The sequence below is a fragment of the Apostichopus japonicus genome, chromosome 13 (genome assembly GCF_037975245.1).
Source record: "Apostichopus japonicus isolate 1M-3 chromosome 13, ASM3797524v1, whole genome shotgun sequence".
Classification (NCBI taxonomy): Eukaryota; Metazoa; Echinodermata; class Holothuroidea; order Aspidochirotida; family Stichopodidae; genus Apostichopus; species Apostichopus japonicus.
The window spans coordinates 2,926,510-2,951,694 of NC_092573.1; the positions used below are offsets into that span (position 1 = coordinate 2,926,510).

The window sequence follows — 25,185 nt, forward strand, 5'->3', positions numbered from 1 at the left end:
AGGTGTGCCCTATTGTTTTTGGTGCCCACAAAGGTCACCAAAGGTCAGTTATGGTTCAAAAACCGAAAATATTAAAACTGCAATAACTCCCAGTGCCAATGTGCGACAAGATTAATATTTTGGGACAAGTTGTGAACTGGTTAGGGGAGCATTTTCAAACTTAACGGTCATGTGATCCGAGGTCACCAAAGGTCAATTAATGATAAAAAACTAGTATTTTTGCAATAACTTGAGAACGAAATGTCTGTTAGGGTTGGGAGTTGCCTCAATGTAATCCAATTGTCGACCCGCATCTGGGTGACCCTTGACCTCAATTTGACCTCTGGTGACCTTTTCGTGTTTTTGGGATTTTTACAGTTTCGATGCTATTTTCAGATGTCAAAGGTACCTTCTGATCATAAATGTCAATAGGTTGACCCCGTGTGACCTTTATGTGCGAAGTTATATGGGGTCAAAGTTTTTCGGTCGGAGTTAGGATGGTTGTACAGACTTTTCGTTTTGTTTTTTGGAATCAGGAGATTAAACTACATCTGAAACCAAGGTCAAAAGGTCAAAGGTCACATTAGAAAAAATGTGCTTATTTTGGGAGGAAACGAGCAAAAAAGAAAATGTTTGGTTTTGATGCTAGATTTGGATATCAAAGGTACCTTCCGATCAAAAATGTCAATTGGTTGAGACCCGTGTGACCTTCGTGTGCGAAGTTATACGAGGTCAAAGTTATTTTTCAGACATTTAATGCAACAACTCCCAGTTCCAAGGTGTGACATGGTTGATATTTTTGGACAAGTTGCAAATGGTATAGGGGAATATTTTCAAACTTAACGGTCATGTGATCCGAGGTCACCAAAGGTCAATTAATGTTAAAAACCTAGTATTTTGGGGGTAGAAAATGGGCAAAGAAAAAAATGTTTGAATTTTTATACTTTGATGCTCTAATTTATGTCTCATCAATCAAAAATGTCAATAAGTTGACCCAAGGTGACCTTTGTAGGTTAAGTTATATGAGGTCAAAGTTAATTTTCAGACATTTAGTGTAATAACTCCCAGTGCCAAGGTGTTACACAGTTGATATTTTGAGACAAGTTGCAAATGGTATAGGGGAATATTTTCAAACTTAACGGTCATGTGATCCGAGGTCACCAAAGGTTAATTAATGATAAAAAACTAGTATTTTTGCAATAACTTGAGAACAAATTGTCCGTTAGGGTTGGGAGTTGCTTCAATGTAATCCAATTGTCGACCCGCATCTGGGTGACCCTTGACCTCAATTTGACCTCTGGTGACCTTTTTAGTGTTTTGTGGATTTTTACAGTTTCGATGCTATTTTCAGATGTTAAAGGTAACTTCTGATCATAAATGTCAATGGGTTGACCCCCGTGTGACCTTCGTGTGCGAAGTTATATGAGGTCAAAGTTAATTTTCAGACATTTAATGCAATAACTCCCAGTTCCAAGGTGTGACAAGGTTGATATTTTTGGAGTAGATGCAAATGGTATAGGGGAATATTTTCAAACTTAACGGTTATGTGATACAAGGTCACCAAAGGTCAATTAATGATAAAAAACTAGTATTTTTGCGATAACTTGAGAACAAATTGTCCGTTAGAGTTGGGAGTTGCTTCAATGAAGTCCAATTGTCGACCCGCATCTGGGTGACCCTTGACCTCAATTTGACCTCTGGTGACCTTTTCGTGTTTTGTGGATTTTTTACAGTTTCGATGCTATTTTCAGATGTCAAAGGTACCTTCTGATCATAAATGTCAATAGGTTGACCCCTGTGTGACCTTCGTGTGCGAAGTTATTTGAGGTCAAAGTTAATTTTCACACATTTAATGCAATAACTCCCAGTGCCAAGGTGTGACAAGGTTGATTTTTTTGGACAAGTTGCAAATGGTATAGGGGAATATTTTCAAACTTAACGGTCATGTGATCCAAGGTCACCAAAGGTCAGCCAATGTTAAAAAAGTAGTATTATGGGGGGAGAAAATGGGCAAAGAAAAAATGTTTGAATTTTTACAGTCATGCTCTATTTAGGTCTCACCGATCAAAAATGTCAATTGGTTGACCTCCGGGTGACCTTTGTGTGAAGTTACATACAAGTTCAAAAGTTCATTTTTTGACATTTAATGCAATGAAATCTCAATGCCAAGGTGTGACATGGTTGATATTTTGGGACAAGTTGTGAATGGGGTGGTGGAACATTTTGAAACTTCAAGGTCATGTCATCTGAGGCACCATTGTTATCATATCTGTTGACACGCTTGTAGGTCTCTTATATTTCTTACATTGTCGACGCCATATTTAGATCTCAAAAGTGCCTTTTGATAAAAAATCAGATCACATTTTGTGATCACAAAAGTGTTGGCTATAGTGTTGGTTACTTTATGGGAACATGTAGGACAATTACTTGGGCTATTTCAGCCCAATCTTGCTTGATAATATGATGTGTATTGTCTTATACCCCAAGCAAGGAACCACAGTGCCCTTAGGCTCTTGTTTAAATTTATTTATCTCCCTTCTTCTTAAGATGCATGATGACTTCGAGCGACTTATACTGATAAAATTATGTACACGGAAAAACAACCCTCATATAGGTCAACAGCTCAAATCAATCACGCTAATCTCAAATTTTAGTACTGATCCGGTCATATCGTATTTTACATTTCGCATACCAACACGATCAAATTCAGATTCAAACATCTGGTTGAGGAAAATGACTCTTGTACAAGTAACTTATAGGCTATATTACATCTATTGTAATACCATATAACTATTTTAATTATTTTAATACTTTATTATGCACAAATAACTTCGACTGTCATCTGCAAGATCATTTTTAACCCGTAAGACTTATATTCGGTATATGAATTATATAAACATGTTTATTACTATGGTTAACATCGATGGAGGGTATGAGGCACCTTACAATTTCGTTCGGTTTGTCTAATGAGGCGCGACTTCACACAAATCACACACATGCATGCAGTAGTCCTATAACGCGACAGTTACCGTCCAGTGGAGATTATATTCATTCACTACCGTTGCTTGTCAGCCCTGCATGTATGGGACAGAGTCACTATCGCATCTATAGGTGTGTCGAGAGAGTCAAAAATATGCAATTGCTTCTCATCGTCTATTTAATTATTCACGGAGCCTCGTCACCAATGTGAACAGGCGCCTCGCTGTGTGTCATTGGATATGTGCTACTGGGCTTTACGCCAGGGCAGCATTATATCAAACAATATTTGTTTGTTAATCTGACAGTAAAACGCGTTAGCATAATTATATGGAGATGCTGCTGCCGCCGTGTGATATTATTTTGGTTTGCTAACTCCGTTCATATCTACATCATATAGTTATCTCGTCTCTGTATATACCTACCATCATATCTACCATATACTGTCCGTCGCCTGAGTAGGCTTGTATATATGCTATGTACTCTGCTGTGCCGTGAATTGTTTTATCAGAATGTAATACCTGTGAAAGACGGATTTATATTTGGCTCATACGAGAATATGTTTTGAAAAGACAGTGGATTTCGCTGTGACCTTGGAATACTGCTTCAAGAGGAATATTACTGGTAATTTAATAACGTATCGAGGAAAACCGAAATTGTATAATCACTGCAATAGGTTCAACGCATCTATATAGCAGACAATCAAAATATATCTTTCTGATACAGTTTTGTTCTCGCGATGGATCGATTACAGTAAACCTTTATTTGCATAAATATATGAATTGGCTATGTAAGTGTTTAAGGAAATAACCTTCATTACTCAAGAGATTTGTAATCTTTGTGAGTAAACTAACTCTTCTATATAGTGTCGTGGATATACTCGTTCAAGTTGTCGCCTTGTGTCAAGCTGTTTATCTATATATATGCATTATATACCAACTGACAATTTACCTACAGCCTGCAGATGATAAACAAACTAATGTACTGTCAAATATAACAATATGAATAATGCAGCGTATCTGAACTTTAATGTGTCCTGTCGATATTCAGAATTTCCAACATTTTTAAGTGGCCGTGACTTCATGTTTAAATTCCAACTCATCCAGGTGCGATAAAGTCTTTACCATTAGTTTATAGCTCATAGACAGTGTCACACACCTACAGTAACGGACCTGCACCACACATCCTCACAGTGACGTCATATTCCCCCGAGCCTGCGCCATCGTATCATGTGACCTAAGGTCAATTAAAACGAGACATAATTTGCAGTTGACCAAATCAAATTAACGATTTCGTTTAGCTGACAGCACATCGGGACACTTGTGTATTTCTTCTTCACAAGGGAGCTATAAATCTTATATTAAAAGACACTTAGATCTTCCGCTGACTCGACAGTGTGTAGTGTTGTATCGTCTGGTTACATCAGTCTATTAATCAGAGGATACTAAGATGGGAAAACTACGGGAGTTCAATATAGAGTTTGATAAACATAAAGAAATTTATGATTCCGGTGAAATGATCTCTGGAAATGTCTGTCTAAATCTTGCCGAAGATAAATGCTTGAGAGGTAAGCTAAATATGATATTTCAATTTTTAACCGTCCAAAATATATTTTTTAGAATTTGTGTCATCTGTATATACTTATATCGTTTGTAAGCATTGTGGATATTTTAACTCTAATGTTTCATCGTTTAAAGTTATACTACGTGCATTCGCTTGATCGTCTTTATTTCATAACGGATAGAGAAGGTAAATAGAAATATTTAACGAAAAAATTTACCATACATTAATATTATTATTATTTTTTAAATAAGCAGCACAGCATTTGCTTGAACTCAACTGGCGTTATGTAGTTGGCCTTATTATTTGAAATACTGCTTGCCTCCGTGAAAATGCTGAGATATGGAAATAAAAAAAAATTATACTTTAATCGAAATATTTCTTTTGCAGGTTCCAAGATATTGACATATTTGATTAGTCTTCGGATCTAAACTTCCCTATTATAGATGACCCAACATATTTTCTTTGCTATTTTATATATTACCTATTACTATACAACACAACGTTAATTATTTAACAATTTCTTTTGAGAAAATCTTTACCACATTTCTCCAGGGTGTATCACTTATCTCCGAGAACTCTTATTTTATCACATTAGTTATTTATATGGTAATGGCGTTTATGAACCTGAAGATTTTTACACGATCAATTCATAATTTCTATCAAAAAATGAAATTTGCAGAGTAGCATTTAAAAGAAAATAAAGCGGAGTTTGAAATAGTTTGGTCTTTGGGTTAGTGCTTATACTTGAGCTGCCATGTGAATAAGACTAATGGAGTTAAAGTGAATGGGTGTTAATAATAGAATGGGATGGATCTGCCAGATAATCGCAAAACGTTAAGTGACAGAAAAGTTCTGATAAGCTGTTGTCTTGGTTGCTTTCAATTGAAATTATATTGTCTCCTATATGTAACTATTTTTTTTGGACAGGACTTCAAGTACAATGACAAGGTATATGTTGGGAAGAAACTAAGCTTATTTATATCTGCGGAGGGAAAAGGGGTGGGGACTGGGGTGTGGAAACAGTGACCCGTGTTCATGCCCCTGCCTAATCGGGGAAATCACAATGCAAATCCACCCTCGTCGTATTGCCTTTCAAATCTGTAACTCCCAACACAGTTAGAGTTGTCGCATGTACGCGAGAATTTTCCTGTATCATGTATTTATGGCAAATATGTGTATACTGACATACGTGACGACCAGTGCAAGGAACCTTATATGCATATATTAGCATACGCCATGACGTCACGCACGTATACGGTGAACGGATTAATGGATTACACAAAATATCATGATTAACCATCTATAACCGCCTCTGTGGGAAAGTACAAGAATCCCCATAGGTAGCTTGAATATTTAAATTCATGAAGAATTATAAACACTTCAAAGCAAACTAAATAATGGTTGAATTTGATCAGAGAAGAGATATGTTGGTAACCTACGAAATATATAAGAGGGACTCTGGTAGCACCCCAGGACCGGATTTACCCCTATGGCCAGATGTTAGGCCCAGGTGCATTGCTCCCGATCTGGGAGATCAAACATTTAGAAGACTAAAAATGGAAAAGAAAGAAATTTTAAACAATTACATTTAAGTAGACATTTTTGGTTGCCTTTTATAAAAAAATAAAATAAAAATGTTATTTGCAGGATATAGCATAGTCACCATACATCGATCCAAAACACACGACGTCTTGCCTCGCCTTCATCTGTTCCAGACATACCCACACCCCCACCCCACCCCACACCCGAAAGAAATCCTAACTGAAATAGCAGAGCTGGCACCCATCTATTAATTGAACAACATAATATAAAGACTACAGTAATCTACTACAAAAACCAGTTTGAAAGGGAAATGTTCTCAATTAAATGATATGTTTATTCATGCAAAAACATGTAACTATATTACCAGATTATGTGAGGATTATTAATAGATCTTAATGTTCATTAAAGACATTAACCAGAAATATCAATCAATGACAAGAATTAACGATTGAATTTATTCAATTCTCCTGTTCCATCCATGTTAACCAATTAATAATCAATGACTATCACTAAAGCGGCGTATATCTCGCATCATTAAGTCTACTCACATCGATCAGGCGTATCCCCCAACCCCCCCCCCCACCCCACCCCCTGATACGAGCATCTACTCACAAAATGTATTCCAAACAGAGCAAATGCCAATACGTAATTTAGACTCGCCTCACTTACATTGCAATGCAGGTGTTATAATAGCATATAGCTCTAGGCCTACTTTAATATTAAGACTTTCTTCAGTTGATATTGTCACTTAATTTATAAATATTCTTAATTATTTATAGACAACGACTCAAGTTGGAGCATAGCCTTCATTTTCTTTCCTATTTGGCCTTCATCATTACCGTAAACCGAAAGAATTGCCAAACATGTGACCGTGTTTAAATCCATCAGTATATTTTGGCAAGCGTTTTCAAGATATAATTTAAATAATTAATGTCAAAGCGTTTCATCCATGCAAAGATAACACCTTACTTTTTGACAGGCAATTCAGTATACACTTCTGCTCTCTGAATTAAAGACGACTGGATATGTTAGTTCAATTGCTAATGTTACAGAATTCTAGTCCGTTAAAATTCCCTTCCGAGGTAACATCATTCCCATGGAATGGTTTGCTTCGTACAAACTTTATAGAACGTCGTTTTGTCCTTGTAACTGTACCATCAGCTAATAGAGATGAATCTATACAGCTCTTAGTGACAACGTGTCTTTGGTATATTTGTACATATGCAATTAAACTAGACCTAGGTACTTTATTCGGTTAACACTATAATATAACAAATGGAACAACTTATTTTTGCTAACAATGAATTTTAACGTGTTTTCTTTCATGTTTTGTAAATAGAAATTAGCACTTGAATGAATACATTTTGTACATTTTAATCTTGGTGAGAAGAAAACAAACTGCAAGAAGCTCCATTTACTGCATGTCAGGCTAAAACGAAGAGTAGAAACAATTAATACATAATCATTGAACACAAATTAGCAGCCACGGTAAGACGATCTGTGCTTAAGCTTGCTATACTTCTATATTGTAAGGCTAAGCGATCTCTCCCTTGAGAATTCTTTGATAAATTTGGAATCCGGTTTTGTAATAAATCGGCCTCATCGCATAACGTACATATTTCTCGTCTCGTCTCTGATGTACATACCTTCTATATGTATATATACGGTATACATCACAGGTACACGCAGGCGGCATATGTGGTAAAGAAAGGTCGAATATTTTAATCAGATAAGAAAGGCTTCTTTATAGTTGGATTAATCGTATTATGAGATTATAATGATATTATCTCAGGTCAGTAATATGAATTAAAATGGTTTTATCTTCTCTATAAAAAAAACCCATATCAGTAGTTGATGTTTGCATTCTTAGTTTCATATATGCAGAGAACTGAAACAAGTTGTCATATTTCGCAAAGAAGCAGGCAACCACAGTGTCAAGCCATCGTGTATTGATTTCTTCTACGATTTCTCCCTCTTAAATAATTAACGAGATTATGGATAATTATGGCAGTACCAAGTCGCTCGCCTCCATGTTTTTGTTAAATCAATTTAGCCGGTTGCAAGAGTAAAAGAAATGCCAGAGGGTAGGAAACTGGCGCTCATGATTCCTCTATATAGGTCTTGTGACCTTCCTTTATCTATTTGTGAGGATTCAAATGTTCTAATTGTTAACATTCATTCATTTCACTGATTCAATCAATGGTCCTTAATTTTATTAATGTGCGTTCACTATCATCGATCCCTATCTGTGGCCTAGTTTCGCGACACCCTGTCGTGATATGCGGGTTAAATATAAAACGTAATATTAAATTGACAGTCTTTAACATCATCAATATTCTGCATCCCGGAAGAAGATGGCCTCCCATATGAACAAGATGAATCTTCCCCGCAATTAGAATCTGTCATTCAGAGACTTCTCACAATGCCTTCAAACTTGATGACGTCATCATGTCATTTTGATTGACGCGAGTTGATATGAAACAAATTGTCTGTTTTTAATTTACGTGTAGGGCTAAGTATAGAGCCCTATATAGTTTGTCTATGTACATACGCTTGTGTATAGTGCTGCAGCCTACGGAGCGATAAGAATGCCTGGTAGGCCAGTGATAAGAGTCATCATATACGAATTATCAAATAATCAAAGCCTCTATGATTTATTTTTTATTTTTATCAAAACGCTTAGGTCCATATCACTTTGAAGTAGTAAACATGTTAGTACTAGTACTGTGTGTGCCCGAGTATGTATATGTGACGGACCGTTTCCGTCATAATGGCATGCCTGCTTTGTATCCACTCATGCAATGTAAAACTACTAGTAAGAAATATAAGGCTTATATTATTGAACGTGACGAGAAAATGAAAATGAAGCCAATTAAAAGAACAAATAAACGCTATATAATATTGTGAAGTAGGACCATAATCGATTTTAATAAATAATGTTGATTTTCTCCTGAAAATATAATAATAATAATAACAAATCTAAAATAAATAAAATAGTGGACGTTGTTCCCGTCTAATTTCGTTGTTTAGCAAACTATTAAATAGAGCTTTTCTCGTATTTGCATCAAATTCACAAAATGTATACCATCGAGTATTGTACACAATATTATTCCAATTTATGAAACTATCAGAGAAACTTATTGTTGTTCTTTCCAAAAATAGTTAACGATCGCTTTCGATGACGAGAAAACTGCTGCCGGAACACATGTCATACAACAGCATCAATCATGGATGTTACAGAAGAAAATAATTCCAGGGGAAGAGGTGGGGGGGGGGGGTCAAGCAAACTTTCGATTATCAATTCACGAGCAACCTGAAAGCTAATTCTTGTAAAAACGAGAGAACATAGCTTTGGTTCTCTTTTTTACCAACTATATTTTCCCAAGACACCCCCCACCCCACCCCCTCTGCATCTTCTTCCCGAGCAGTGATTCATATGGTGACAAAAAATCTGATTATTTGAAACGTAATTATGAACATGTGAGTTATAAGCTCATTAACAGTGAACTACAGGTTCAACCCAAAGGCTGCTTCAATAAACAAAAATAAGAAGAAGAAGAAGAAGAATAAATAAACTCAACTTGAACCTTTTCTGAAGGTCGAACAAGTTACTACAGGAGGTGACTCTGAACCTCTTATGATATATTTTGTTACAGATTCAAGAGTCTTGCTTTTCTACAATTTACTCAATTTACATAAAGCTTTTCACGACTTTTGTCCTTTAAAGGGAATACAGAGAGATGAAGACTGAAGCATAATTTGATGCAGGCAGACAGACTTACGAACTCACGAACACACACACATGCACACCCACACCCACACGCACACCAAAGACTAAAATGACTGTCTTGCGCCGCTTATGTCACCAGACAAAAAGTTGTAAAACGGAAGTTTGTCGTAAACATATGAATATAAATATTCAAATAATATGTAAATAAATATTCCAAAACCATAAATAAAAAGTTTGACATCGCATTAGATGCTTTTTTTCTCGAAATTTTGTTAGTATTTTAGCATATCAAGCAAGGTTTTGTAAATTTATATTCGTTACATCTAACTTCAAGGTAACATAACTATTTGTTCTTTTTATCTTTTTATGTTTGATAGCTATTCGCATGACATTTATAGGACGAGCCGATGTTGAGTGGACAGAAACAGAGTCACGTGGTAAAGCTAAAGTCACCATTTTCTACATAGCTGGAGAAACATATTTTAATCATGAAATAACCATTTATGGTGCAGGTATGTATTCGTTTTCTCTGGTGTATATAGCAACGTAATGTCCCTATGAAGTGGGAACAATGCCAAACCGGTCAAAATATAGTCGCATTCATCATGCAGATAACTTCATATTATCGAGTGATCAAACCAAACATTTTTCACGCTCTGCGGCTCTTTTTCTAGTTTGGTCAATTTTGGAAAGGTTGTTGAAACTTCAAGAGGACGTATGGTTTCTATCATTTTTCTAACAGCTCCATGGCGGACCGTTTGTTGATATTTATAGAATCTACAGTGTGGCAGTTATGCATAACAGTGTTCTCGTGGTCCCAGGTTTAATGCCGTAGGTACTGGGGACAAATATGGGGAGGGGCCACTCTGGTAGGGGTATCGTATCCGATCGATTTCGATTTATGAGTGTTTGCTCAGTGGTTAACGCCGGTGCCTTCCAATCATAGGATCCCCAGTTCGAGTCACTCCAAGATTAATTTCGTCCAGTTACAGAGTTGTTGACAATTGACAATTCATAATCATGGACGTTAAAATATATATGAATCTAAGAGACTGACTTCGGTCAGCTTGCGGCTTTTGATAAGTCAATGATGGCTTCTTCGCGAGTTCCTGCTTGCAGGAGGATCTAAAATACATACATACATTTTCGATCGATTCCATTTTATTTCAAGCAATCAATCAATCAAGAAATTACTACAGAGAGAGATAATGTTAAACATAAAAACGGGAACATCAATACTGACATTAAATAATACGTGAAATAGGTGTTAAACACCCAAAGAGTAGAACTTACAGTGGAAAGATAATTGCATGATAGAGGAGTGGAGGCCTACTATAGTCCTCGGAGAGCAAGGAAACAGGGAAACAAAGGATGTAGGAAGAAACTACAACAAAGAAAGCAAAGGACACTGCACCCTGTCCATCTCACTACGTATCCACATCTCTACAAAACCAGACTTACAGTGGACTGGAAAAATAAGACGGAAAACTTTAGGAAAGTTTAGGAATACTAAGATAACCAAAGAGCTTTGTAACAAGTTTTAAAGTTAGCAATGGTATTATCTGGCTCTCAAGGTTCAAAATATATTTCTGGCTATATATATTATTATATATATTAAATATATTTCCTGCTATATATATTATTATATATATATTAAATATATTTCCTGCTACTTTTTATGACCGAGAGAGAGCGAGAGAGAGAGAGAGGTGGAGACAGAGGGAGTAGTTTTGATTTCCTGGAATTTCTATATAATTGATAACTTCTTAACATTTCACTCAAACTTATCATATCGTATTTACTCCTAAGGAAAGAAGAGCAAGCGTAAAGTACATTTAGGTGCCGATTTGGTATCGATCATTCTGCTGTTAACCCTGTCGTGCCCTGCCTCCTGCGCCCTGCCCCAGCCCCTGCCCCCTCATCTTCATTGCATCCTGTCAGAGAAACATATCAAACGATCGATACTGACATGCCATGCAACCATGCATCAATTTAAGCTAACATTAACATCAATTCAGCCTCATCTCATAATCTGACTGTGCATACGGTCAAACAAGTATAAGTATATTTACCGAAACTGTGAGTTCCGCGACTTGTGAACTCGGTAATTAAAGATTATTCATATATCAACACTGACATCAAATTGAAAATCATTCTATATGAAGTAGAAAACAACTAAATACATTTCAGCATCATTACTCCCCTACGGTTCCTTATTTTATTTTCATATTCCATTTCATACAGAGATAAAAAATGATCTTCTCTATATACCAGACAAAGTTTCGTCAAAAACGGATAAAGAACGCAGTCTTCAGTTATTCACTTCTTGATTTTGAGGGTATAACTTTCCACAGTTATAGTTACGTACAGATAGCGTCTGTCCCCAACAGCGAAATTTCATCGTGTTGATGCAAATACGTTTGATCATGTAGCTATAGCTCCATGGTTTGATAAACGTGACAATTTGAGAACGGTATACGATTGTTCCTGTTCGGAACTTAATAACAGAGACATTCTATATATATATATATATATATATATATATATATATATATATATATATATATATATATATATATATATATATATATATATATATATATATATATATATATATATATATATATATATATAAATATATATATATATATATATATATATATATATATATATATATATATATATATATATATATATATATATATATATATATATATATATATATATATATTGACATGATGAGTTATTAGTTTTGGAAGGCAATTTAGAGGCTTTAATTTCTTTCTGACTGATAAATGAGATACAAGTAAGCCATATATAAGTTTTCTTATACCATAGTAGAATCTCGATATAATCTCGCTCCCCTCCCCCTTTAAATGTATTCACCGATGCGTGTGCTTGTTGTCGCTTTGAAGCTGAATTTAATCCCATCATATCTGCTTCAATATGCCCTAAGCAATACATGAGAAGTCAAGTTTGGAAATGCCATCAAAACAAAATGATTAATGCATGACTCCAACTGAACTGTCGAGTGCCCTGTATTTTTTCTTTTCTCGTTTTTTTTTTCTGGCGTGTTTTTTTCTTCTTCTTTATATATTGCTGATGTTTATTTCTGCTGTTCCACAGCATTCACGCTGAAGTAAAATATACTATAGGAAATGACACAAATTGAAGATCATAAGTGCAGTGCACAAATTTTGCTGTAGCCTATATTATTTTTGTTTTTATATTGGCGTCGCTATGAATAATATCTAACCGGGAGAACTGCTGGTTAGGACTACATTACTTTCATTGTGTATATCCCACCAGTTGCGACAATTTCCTTCTAAATAAACTGCACCTCCATGTCCCGCTTAAAAGCACTTGCACTGACAGCATAAGCAGTATGAATTATATCATTAGATAAAGGTTATAAGGAACAGTTCAGGGAAAACATGTCACATTCTTGATGACTTCTTGATGTCTTCATGTTTCAATGTCATGTGAAAATGATAACTCATAATTATCAATTCTATACTTCTTCGGGCCCCTAATTGTGTACCCCGGGCTACGGGGCTGTATCTCCTAACCCCCCCCCCCCCCGTCCCTCGTCGGACCTGTTTGTATCGCTATGTTAATCTATCAACAAATATGAACGCTAAAACTATATATACGTGTTCCTTTAATAGTACCATGTTTGTTTTGATTAGTTTGATTGGCGTCGTGAACGAACGAAAGACTCATTTCGGGTTATTATTTAAAGATAATTCATTTGACTGGCGTAAGCAACAAACACAGATCTCAGCGCATGAAGATAGGCTCCAAGAGTGTTCTGGCTCTGTATGTTAACGTAACTCCGATAACGCATAATATCAAAAAACTTTCTTGTTATTTTATTACTATTTATTAAAACAACTATTTGCATTGATGCTTTGGTATAACCCATTTACAAGGGATTTAAGTAATTTTGATAAAGAAACGTGTCTGGGTCAAAATCGCAAGGAATCCAAAGTACCGAAAATGCAGGAGAAATGTGTTTCTCTGTTTAAATAATCATAGGTAATCTCGAATAAACGCATAAATTACATGAATTACAGAGTTCTATTTTATGCTTTTAATAACTCCTCTGATTATCTGATTTAATAGCAAAATATGTTTCTTGCATCAATAAGACGGATCTGTCGTCTGTGGTTGTATATATTCATGCAAACTCGGCAGTATACCAGTGATACTATAGCGCCGTACACTATAGTAAGCCATCCTCTTAGCCAGGGTTGTGGAGAGTAGCGTGGTGTAACGTAGTAGGAGGAGAGGGGGCGGGGAGTGATATTGCCACATGCGGAGGAGTCCCTTCTCACCGAGTGTGTGTCACCACTCCTTCGCGTAACTGACAAACAGAAGACAAATAATAGAAATAAGAAGCTTAAAATAAACATTAAGGAAACTGTTGAAGAGGATATTTGTTTACAAATAAGCGATAGTAAACTATGGTCTCACTTTATATGATAGGCGTACGAGGCGGGGGGGCAGGGGGGCAGACTGCCCCCCCAAATTTCCAGAGGACAAGAAATTCGGGCAAAAGTCCTGAAAAATTCGGGCAGCCTAAGAGGAGAAAAAAAATATATAAATATATATATATATATATTTTTTTTTTTTCTCCTCTCAGGCTGCCCGAATTTTTCAGGACTTTTGCCCGAATTTCTTGTCCTCTGGAAATATATATATATATATATTTATAAATATGCAGTAGCTTGCCCGAATCTTTTTCAAATTTTTGTCCGACAATTCCATGATTTTCTTTATTTAGCATCGTGATGCCCGAATATTTCCGTGTAACACCACCGTAAGCGCAGTTCATCTGGGCTAGCACGCTTTTTGCACGATCAATTTTTTTCTAACTAGTCAATTGTATACCTGGACCAAGGGTGGCGGAACCGGGGGGGCACAGGGGGGACGTGCCCCCCCACTTTTCCTCAGGTTAAAAATGTGCCTTTCTTTGAACACTCGGGAAGGGCCGTTTCCGGCCATCTGAAGGGTTTGTAAAACCAAAAATTTTATAGTACGCTCCGCGCCAACCGATGGTGGCGCTCCGCTCAGATAGTCGTGCATACAACTTTGCAAATCCTGGCTAAGCCCGTGACTTTTAATGAATTTCTGTGGGTCATCCTCAAAGCTATTTCGAATGGAAAAAATTTGTTAAGATATTAACAAGAAAAAAACTCTAATTCGGAAGATTCCTACATTAGCAACTAGCATGATTTCACCTCATTTTGTCTCAAAAGAAAACTTGTTCTTTGTTTCCCAATTTGCGCATTGGATATTGCAGTGCTAGTATGCATATTTTCCTTTGGGGGGGGGGCGTTGATGGAGTGATGTGTATACACAAATAAGATAATACAATACAAGATATAAAGGGTCCTAATATATAAGGCTGTATCATTCCAATCGAATTTCTGCAAAGTGCCCTTTGATGTCGGTGCCCCCCCCCCAGATTAAAAGTGCTTCCGCCGCCCTTGACCTGGACATCCCCGACATGAGTGTATATAAGAAACATTTTCTTTTTTATGGATGGTAGGGGAGGGGGAGTGCCTACAAGCCTAGAAGTACAGGTTTATCATATTCTTTGTTATATTTTATACTTTTTTTGTGAGACAAATTGCAGTCTCACCCGACACAGCGACATTATCCCGCCTACGTGTCGTTGAACAATGTATGTTTTTCTGGAGGTAGCTGAGTTCTGTGTTAAAATAATAAATAAGGTAACTAAATAGGAGCTTAAAAAATATACTTTCCCATTTTTCCCCTTCAAAGTGATGTTACCATTTTTTCTTCTTCTAATTTACCAAATTTTTGGGGAAGTGTAAATTTCTAAAACGTGAGATTATAAAATAAAGAATGTTTAGATGCAACTTGCAAGGCCTCAGAAGTGCCGTTTCCGGCAATCTGAGAGGCATTGTTTGCCAAAAATTTTTTTGTACGCTACGCGCCAACCGATGGTGGCGCTCCGCTTAGATAGTGTCACGGGAACTTTCGGGCACAAAAAGTTCTGCCCCCCAAACTGAACTGGTCCCGTACGCCTATGGATATGCGGCATGTCAGAAGATAGTCTTAGGGTACCGAATTTTCGCCGCAGTTCGCTATGCCCGTACAATTTAATTACACGAGCGTATGACTAAATTAAGAGCGCTTTAACGTATATTTGTTCTCAGATTGAAATCATAAAATATTTATATCCGATTGATACTTAGGTTTGTTCCCCGCTTCTCAAAAACTGCCTTATACCACGTCACGACTCTAAGATTTATTGTACCGTACAATTTCCATATTAAGAAATGAGGCAATTTGCTTCATATACTAAAGTACCATATGCAATATTTCGTGTTCATGCATGATGCTCTCCGTATAGCAATCGATAAAATCAAGGTAACGTTATTTTTCATCCGGATGAGATTCATCAACAGAATGAATAAGCTGTGAAACCTGTCTAGAAGCTGTAACCATGGCTATATTGGTGATCACGTGATGAAGGGTTCACCAGGGTATCAAGAGGAAGGATGTTTACACTGAGACAACTTATATCTAAAATACTACAAATATGTAAACATAACAATTCCCTCTTATGAGAACGAACGGAATGATGGGGTGTAACTAGTAGTCCTAAAGTAAAACCAGGGAGTTATAAAAACACCCTGCATGGTAACACCGTCATTACCATTTTTTACGTGTGTCAGGTAATGTGTATTCGACACAATATGCATATGCTAATATTTCCCGGATTTATATAAATATGCAACAAATCATTTGATCTAACTTCGAGAGTGTTATGCAACAAAACAAATTTTAAAAGGAACGGTCTCGCCATCACATGATCCATTCAAGCATGTGTATGCATCGCAGAGGGAGTGACGGGAAGGGTATAAGGTTACATGCAAGATAGATTCTAGTCTTACTATGGGTAATTCTCCCCCCCCCCCCTCCCTCCCTCTTCTTTGAGCTCATCACACTCCATTCTGTTGTGGTATGAGTGCGCCTCTCTGCTCCCTGCACCCACCCCAAATTCCTTGAAAGTGTCACATCTTATTATTCAGTATAAGGTTTATCTTACTGATGATTAATAGTTATAATTTACCATAATATAATCTTCACAAATCACAAGTGTTATAATTTTTAAAACTTTATTTGGGTTTTGTTGTTTTCTGTAATTTCTCGGTGTTGCATGTATCATGATAGTCACATCCGGGTCAGTGGTCAGTAGTGAATTTGAAGTGCGTTTGTACTCGTTAACTTGTATTTCAGCATTGGTTCACTGTATACCATAGGATTCACCTGCATTAATTTGTACAGCTCGTATAGTCTGAACATATTGGAATATAGTATATAGTTGCAAGACTAAGTACTCGCCCCTCATGCTGAGATCCTTGTACTCGTAATCATACCACGTGGTATTTCTACTTGTACTCGGACTCATGCTCTAGTACTCGGAGATAGAAGCCTGCATAGTAGGAGCTCCTTTATGACAACGTTTTCTTTTTCTTATGATTGCCATCAGGAAGAAACGCGGGAGATGACGAACAAATTACTTTACAGTCAGGTACACACAAATTCCCCTTTAAGTTCCAATTGCCCGATACACCAATGCCTTGCCCATTCGAGGGAACCATGGGGCACATCCGATACGTTGCTAGGGCAGTCATCGACAGACCGTGGAAGTTTGATCACTCGACCAAACGAGCATTTAGTATGTCTGGGGTACCGCATGATCTGAACAACGTCCAAGAGCCTTTGGTGAGTTGCTATTCCATATGCATGATGATGAATATTCAGTGGGTTGTCGTCATTCTGATTAGTCATGGTTATTCCGATTTGATATATATATAGATTAGAGTTACGTGGGAGAGTGGATCAGGTCGGTACCGACTGTCTGATGAAACATAACATCTGAGAGTGCGGGGTTCATCAGGGTTTGATCATCAAGGACTTCCTCGTTTGAGTGGTCAAAACCTTTAAATACTAACCCCAAATTAATCTAACACTGTTCTTTAATGTAATAATACTAATGAAGAGAAGGAGGATGACGATGATGACGTAGGCGGTGGCGGTGGTGCTGATGGTGATTGTGAGGACTGCGATAACGTATATATTTTGTCTTTCTCTATCAATATGAATGAATGCAGAATGTATTGACCCATCTTGTACATATACAAGAAACATCCTCGGTTCTTCTATTCTATGATCAGACACACTAGAAGGACTGATATGGAATTCAACAAACGAATTATGTCAAAGTTTTGACTGACAGCAGTCTGGGTGGGATATCTCTCACATGTATTCTTCAGTGAATTACGAACGCAATATCCATTTATCTATAGCCACTGTACGCGAATGACTATGTGACGCATAGACCACGATAACTGCGAGATCTTTTCAGCTATCTACTCCGCTCATTCTTTATTGGATTCTCACGCATGTATAAAGTGACTATATATATATTGTAACATATCTACCCGTATAGATATACGTGCACGGACGAGATACAGAGTGTGTTATCAGACAAATACGTATACAGTTAAGTTACTGTTCTATTGCTCGAATTAGAGTTGAGATAAACATATAGATAAATAGAGATAAATATATAATAATATATAATATATAAATAAATATATATATATATACGTACATACATATATATACGTACATATATACATACTTCCTTTCATATGTATATAATATTGCAGTTTAATGTATATACGATCTAATTCTCTCTAGGATAGGATATAATTAACATATATTTTTATTGCTCCTTTATATGCTACTGTCTCTTCACTCTAGTATTTTAATCTATTTCCTCTTTTGTTTCGTCATCCTCTCCATGACCTATATATGTCTAGTAATTCACCAGCACACATAAAGGGTGACCATTATAGTAGATGCAAGTCTTGTATTGACGACGCTGTGATTTGATATTAAAGGGACACCCACAGCTTCTGCTATACATGGAATATAGCTGGGTGTCATTGATATCATTTATACGTAAGACCTGGTATAGTTCCCACCAGATTCAATCGCTTTCAATAATAAAGCATATAGAGAGATGTTCCATACGAATAATGTGAAATAGTTATTCCATTTGTCTATATTTTGATGGGCGGGAGCTGCTCATTTGTAAATACAACATCCCCCATTTAAAAAAAAAAACAAGTCTAGAGAAGTGTCTCAGATTTGCCTGGTAATGAGTTCGTTGTTCCTTTATACTTTATAGGGAGGAAGAAATACATTATGGGAAAATGGGGTAACGAGGATTGATGTTGTCTCCCATAGTTTCATGTCTGTACAATAAATATTTTGCTCATACTCATTTTTTTTTAAATTTCTTCAGCATCGCATCTTTAATGCATTTCGCGGTATGCATTAATTATGAAATGTCTATTTAATATACAAACTACGACGGGTAGACCAATCGTGTGTCTGCAAATCAGGGAGGTGTTGAATTCATAACTTCTCGGCGCGAAATCTGATCCCCCTTTTTTTTATTACAAGGCTACGTTTTTTAATTAAATGGGAAGAAATTAGACGTTAGAAAATTCGTGTGTTGTGTACAATATATATTAACTAATGGACCGGAGCACATAATTTATGTGACTTCGTGAACTTTGTGGTTTCATCGTGGTACAGTTTTTTTCTCCCTACATGGAGCATGTTATCAAGATAGCCATTTATTAATGCAATACAAAACCTATCAATATAGTCATCTATTTTTTTTAAGGCAGCGGAAACATGAATATTAATGTCATCACAGCAACGGAGCTATGATTAACTTGTGTACAAAGGGTAGGGAACTGAGACACACAGTTGGCATAACGTCAACAATGGCTGTGATTGGGCGATCGTATACTTGAAAGCAATGCATATTCATATTTTGACAACTCGGATTGAAAATGGAAAAAATAATTTACAAATGTTCATAGTATTTAGCACAGAGCCGTTGGTATACTACTCAGCCCAAAGAGGGTAACTTCGAGAATATGCTGAATCAGATCCCTCTCGTATCCAATGAGCTTTTAGCGATAGCAAATTTCATTCTCCTGCAAGAAGTTTAAATGATCTCGTCTCCTTATTGGCTCCTTCATTATGTATTCTGTAAACAGAGCTAGATGTGCCTGCCGTTCACCCGTGCAAACAGTATATTAGTATTCTCAATCCATCAAACATTCATTAGTTGTTTTTCTTCCATCCACATGATACACAAGACGAATCTTCCGTAAGTCACTGTTAATAGTCTCACATATATGTATACTGACTTCTCATTTCAAGATTGCTGTAACAGTTTTTTTTTCCATTTTGCTTTGCCAGTCTCGAGTTTACTGTGAAGACGAGAAAACTGTCTGTTGCCTTTGCTGTGCAACGGGTCCTATCACTGTTAGCTGCAACACAGACAAGAGAGCCTATGTCCCTGGGGAAACAATATTCATATCCGCCATTTTAAATAACCATAGCAACAGAAGTGTCCATACGCTAGAGGCTGAACTCATACAGGTGAGGAACGTGATTTGAAGTGAACTCACAAGTCATCAAGAAGACATGAACAAAAAACACAAGAAAATAATAATAACTAACCGATGGCATTGCTGATTACATTTGATCAACTGTAGACAGACTACAAAGTTCTTTCTAAAAAAATAAGATTAAGAAGTAAATATTGAGACAATTGATTTCAGATGTTTTAACCCAAGTTCTCTCTCTCTCATAGAAGTTTTAGTAGCATGCAAACATCTAATCGAAATTTTTGCAGAACGTTATATTTTGTCATCTTTATTGGAAATGAAATTTGGAGTGTATAGTCAAGCCACTCACCTAAAGTTTTAACACAACTAAAATCAACAGGTAACTCAACAAAATGTATATAGTGGTCGGAATATCAGGCGACGTTTCTCTCCACCCCATGTTGGGAATACGATGTAAATAGGATATAATGTCTGTTGTTATCGCCAGCATTCTGGTCAAATGAACTTATTGTTGTGATATGACTCTTCATTAGCATAGCTTTTGAAAGCTAGAGAAAATAGCTAGACAATGTCAAATAACTAGCAGGGTGCTTAAGAGGCAATAGGTTGAGAATTAAAACGCAATCGTTGCTTACTCCTTAATGCACAAGAACTTGTTGAAAAAGCTCTATAGTATTGGTCTAAATTGAAGCAATTGCCGGGCCTTCTGCTTTACTGAGCAATACTCGATACACGCAGGTTCGGTAAAATTCCTTGACGTTTGGGGCTTTCATATGAGGACATGTTTAAAATTTAAAATTCCTTTTTTATGTATACCATTTTTTAAATGTTAACATAGTCGTCTTTGTTTCATTTCCAACTCCTATTGTTCTTAGTCAGTGACGTATTTTGCCAGACGAGAAGGTGTCGGAGCTCTCTCATATCGAAGTACCTCACACGTGATTACCAGTGTCAAATCAGAAGGCTGCGGTGCCTACTCTACGGTTAACTGGACTCAAAAACCCTTGATCATTCCAGCGGTACCACCAAATGAAATAGAAGGATGCAATTTCATTCGAACACAATATTATGTCAAGGTAAATTGATCGGAACGTAGTTTGCTTAAAATTGCTATACTATCTATCGTATAGCTGTACCGTTGCCATTACAAGTTATGTATGGTGTTGTTGTTGTGGTTTCATCGTGCTTGGGTTTCCCCCTTATTCTTTGGTATATTGAAGCATTTCAGTGTTTGAACTCTCGGTGAACGATTTAACCCCTTTCTGGCAGGTTCAGCCGCTTTGTGTCATGATAAATAGCGTTACTTTTCTTTTGTTGGTTTATATTCAAGGCTGCACGGAGGTATATATGAACGCTAATTACGGAAGTATACATACGAGCGTAGGCTACGTTTATACTTCCGTGACTCATTGAAGCAGTATATAGTTCCTTTCCAGTAAAGAATGAATTATGTACCCCATTGACAGTGTGGCACTTTGTTTCGTTGGGTCACTGTAATCTGGCACACGGACAATACGTAACGGCTTATAGTATGGTATACCTTAACGGGCAAAGCTTACAGTACCTCAATTAATAGCTCCATTGACATACAAGCTAAATTGGCTAAACTTTCCAAGATGGCCGTTAGAGAATACACGTTTGTAACTGATATATAGTACCCACCATGTTATAGCTGAAGGCTGGGAATTTCATGGCACTTACAAGTTCACACCATCATATGACCGTTTAGATTTTGTGCTATAGATGAGGTGAAAGTTTCGCAAAGTGGTACTGCCCAACCCATGCTTGACCGCTCATTATAACACCAACATTACTTGCATCCATTATAACATCGAAGCAACATATTAATGTTGATCACTGTTTAAACAAAGAAATACATGAGCGAAAGGAGCACTGACTGAAAATAGTAACAGTTTTAAGCTCTTAACTTCATCTTTTCTATCGATAAATAAATGATATAAACTTATATGCGTTTCAAGTTCTTTGAGTTTTAGCTATCGTTCATGCGTTTTTATTGCAGTTCCAGTTCGCTAAGTTTATCGTTCGTTATATTAATTAATTAATTATAAAATGTTTCAAATACGGTTACTATTGACGATCACAACTTGAAATGTGACGTACTACCGAAGAGCATGAGTGCCATTTCAACACAAGTGATGAAGACTCGCTTTGTTTATAGACAGTGTTGTTTCGATTTTGTAATAAGCCCTTTTTTTCTAATGTCTGATTTTTTTTTTTTTTAACTCATGGGTTAGGTCACAGCTGATGTTGCAAGTACGCCGTTTGATGTCGACTTGATGATGGAGATAGTTATAGGCACAGTACCAGTGGAGGGGTCATTTCTGAATCATCCGACACTTACTACAACTCAGTCCTCAGCAGATGCACCGAGGAAAACTTCCAAAGGCAAGTTTTGTATGCAGGACAATAACCAACGGTATCTTCAAACAACATCCATAAAATTATCAAATGTTATTCAACACATGCAGTCAGGGTCTCGATGGCATAGGCAAGTTGCATGCATATAATGGTAATAGGTCGCGTCGAGCGGAGGTATTTCTTACTGTTTTCTACCAATTTATTCCAATTGGCACCGCTATTTCTGACTCTATGCTTGTCTCTCCAAGTTACGAGAAATCCTGAATAGGCAACTGCAATGAAAATCCAAGAAATGATTATCAATGCAATGTATATGTTTATCGCTTTTCCCAATATCTAAAGAAGCGAAATCGTAGCCTAACGTAGTACCGCTATAGGAAATAGATAACCTAGGTTAGGCCTAGCCTATAGTATGCAAAGTGTAATCAAATTATTAACTCTAAGTATCAATCTGACTTCACTATTATGTTCCAAACGAAGTAAGTCATAACATGAATCATGAATGCGCAACAATGTGCTTTTTTTTTATCACGCATTGTATGTTGTTTTAATCCTTCCTGTTGCAAACTTTAAGTTCATTGTCTATTCCACCAAAAAATATATATAAACATGATCTTATGATTATGCTTGAATTCTCAATATAAGATATATTAATATTTCGCGCTGTACTCCATATATTTGACAATATACAACTAACTAAAAAGAGCAGGCTAAATAGGAAATAATATTAATGGACGAAGCATTAATTAACTGACCTGGTTAACCTTGTTCGCTTCCCCGATTCTTTTTTACAGCACCATCATACGAAGCTGCGAGTCACGGTGTTCGTAGAATAACAGACCCAGAGGACAACGAATATACGTTCGGTCAAACGGATTACACACCATTCTATACTTTTTATGGATTTACACGGCAGTCGACGCGTCGAAAACCCGGAACATCCGGGATGTCTCGTACGCCGTCAGGGAAAGAGAAACAAGTTGACAAATATGATGCGGCCAATTCTACACGTGTTTAAAAGTTGTGACGTAATTACTTGGTAACCAAGCAGTATAGTATTATCAAGCTCAGGTTCATGGATAGGTCATACTATACTGCAGGATGTGACATTAAAATGGTGGCGCTGTACTGATATTGTGAATTTTATATAAATGTTTCACTAGTACGAGATTTTTTTAAACTTCCTGAGACTGGGCTACTTCTTACGTTCACATTCGAATTACCTCCACCAGAGATAACAAATCAGAAGTAGTTAATTATACGAAATGTCATGATCTTAAGTGCGCATGCTCAAATAAGATCTTGAGAATTATAATAGTAATCAACTAAAGAGATTCGAGGCTGAACAAATCTCCTCTAAATCTGGAAAAATGAAGAAAGGATCGAGTCCAGTGGGGAGGGGAGTGGGAGGGGTAAGGTGATATAAGTTGAAAAGACACTTTTCCTTCTACGGTATGAATTTTTCAGCTGAGGCATTTGAAACTAAGTGAGACAGCCTGTGCATGTCTCATTCATATGGATTGGTATACAAGAAAGAAACAAAGGTCCCATCCAATAGTGTTACTTTATACCATGTGCATTACTTGAATATCTGTATGTTTGATGAGATTTTCAAGGAGATGGTGCAGGGGCAGTGTATACTCTTCTTTATTTGTTGACCCACATGGTTTACTTAAATACCATGGTAAATCCTTATTTTGGACTCAATGAGATGAATTTGTACTTTATAGTCGTTTGCAATATTTAAACTTTTGGTATAGTTAAAGAATTTATATTATCTTGAGATTGTTGTGTCATTGTGAATTTCTCTTCTTGTAGATTGGGTGGTAATTTTCTTTTGATTTTCTGAGAAAATCATCCAATATTCATATATAATTCGTTACCCCCCCCCCCCCCCTCTCCCCCAATTTACCTTCAAATCTACGATTAGTTGATTATCCTTATTCCTATAGATCATAATGTAATATTCCGTGTTTGCTGGTATTATCGTTATTAACGGTTGAATAGGTTAAACTCTACGCATCGGCTATACGATATCACATCTTTGTGATATGCCACAGACCTATCACCAACAAATGTTTAACGTGTCTGTGCAAGTATTTTCAAGTTTTAGTTAATCAGGACAAGTTTTTTGGGTACGCGAAAACTCATTGTTCTATGTTGGTATGCATTTAATTGGTATTGTGTTACAGATTTGTCTGGGTGACAAAATTGGTCAGAAATGGAATACAATTGTTGGTCCATTATATCGCTATTTTTTTCTTGGGGAAGGGGGGGGGGGGCTGGCGGTGAATAATGAGCTGTTTACGTTTGGTAAAATATACTATCGCTGATAAAAATGAAAACGTCTCCTTATAATAATTATTTGATTTCAAAGACATATGTCATGTTTTACAAAAATCGATTTCTCGAAATTCTATGAGACAACCTTGACTATCCAATCATCATAGATTTCTGATGAATGACCAACCATCTTTGGGCACTAACTACTAGTTGCCTTTTTGTACCCGATTACCGATGACGCCATCATATTGA

General features: G+C 36.6%; 1 protein-coding gene across 1 annotated transcript; it reads left to right on the plus strand.

Annotated features, from left to right (window-relative positions):
- Positions 1 to 2,960: 2,960 nt before the first annotated feature.
- Positions 2,961 to 24,547, plus strand: LOC139978446 (arrestin domain-containing protein 3-like). The gene is made up of 7 exons (XM_071988689.1): positions 2,961 to 4,522; positions 10,168 to 10,302; positions 17,319 to 17,554; positions 20,120 to 20,302; positions 21,147 to 21,347; positions 22,527 to 22,677; positions 23,445 to 24,547. Exons 1-7 carry the CDS (start codon positions 4,405 to 4,407, stop codon positions 23,666 to 23,668), a joined length of 1,248 nt encoding a protein of 415 aa, XP_071844790.1. The 5' UTR covers positions 2,961 to 4,404; the 3' UTR covers positions 23,669 to 24,547.
- Positions 24,548 to 25,185: the final 638 nt, after the last annotated feature.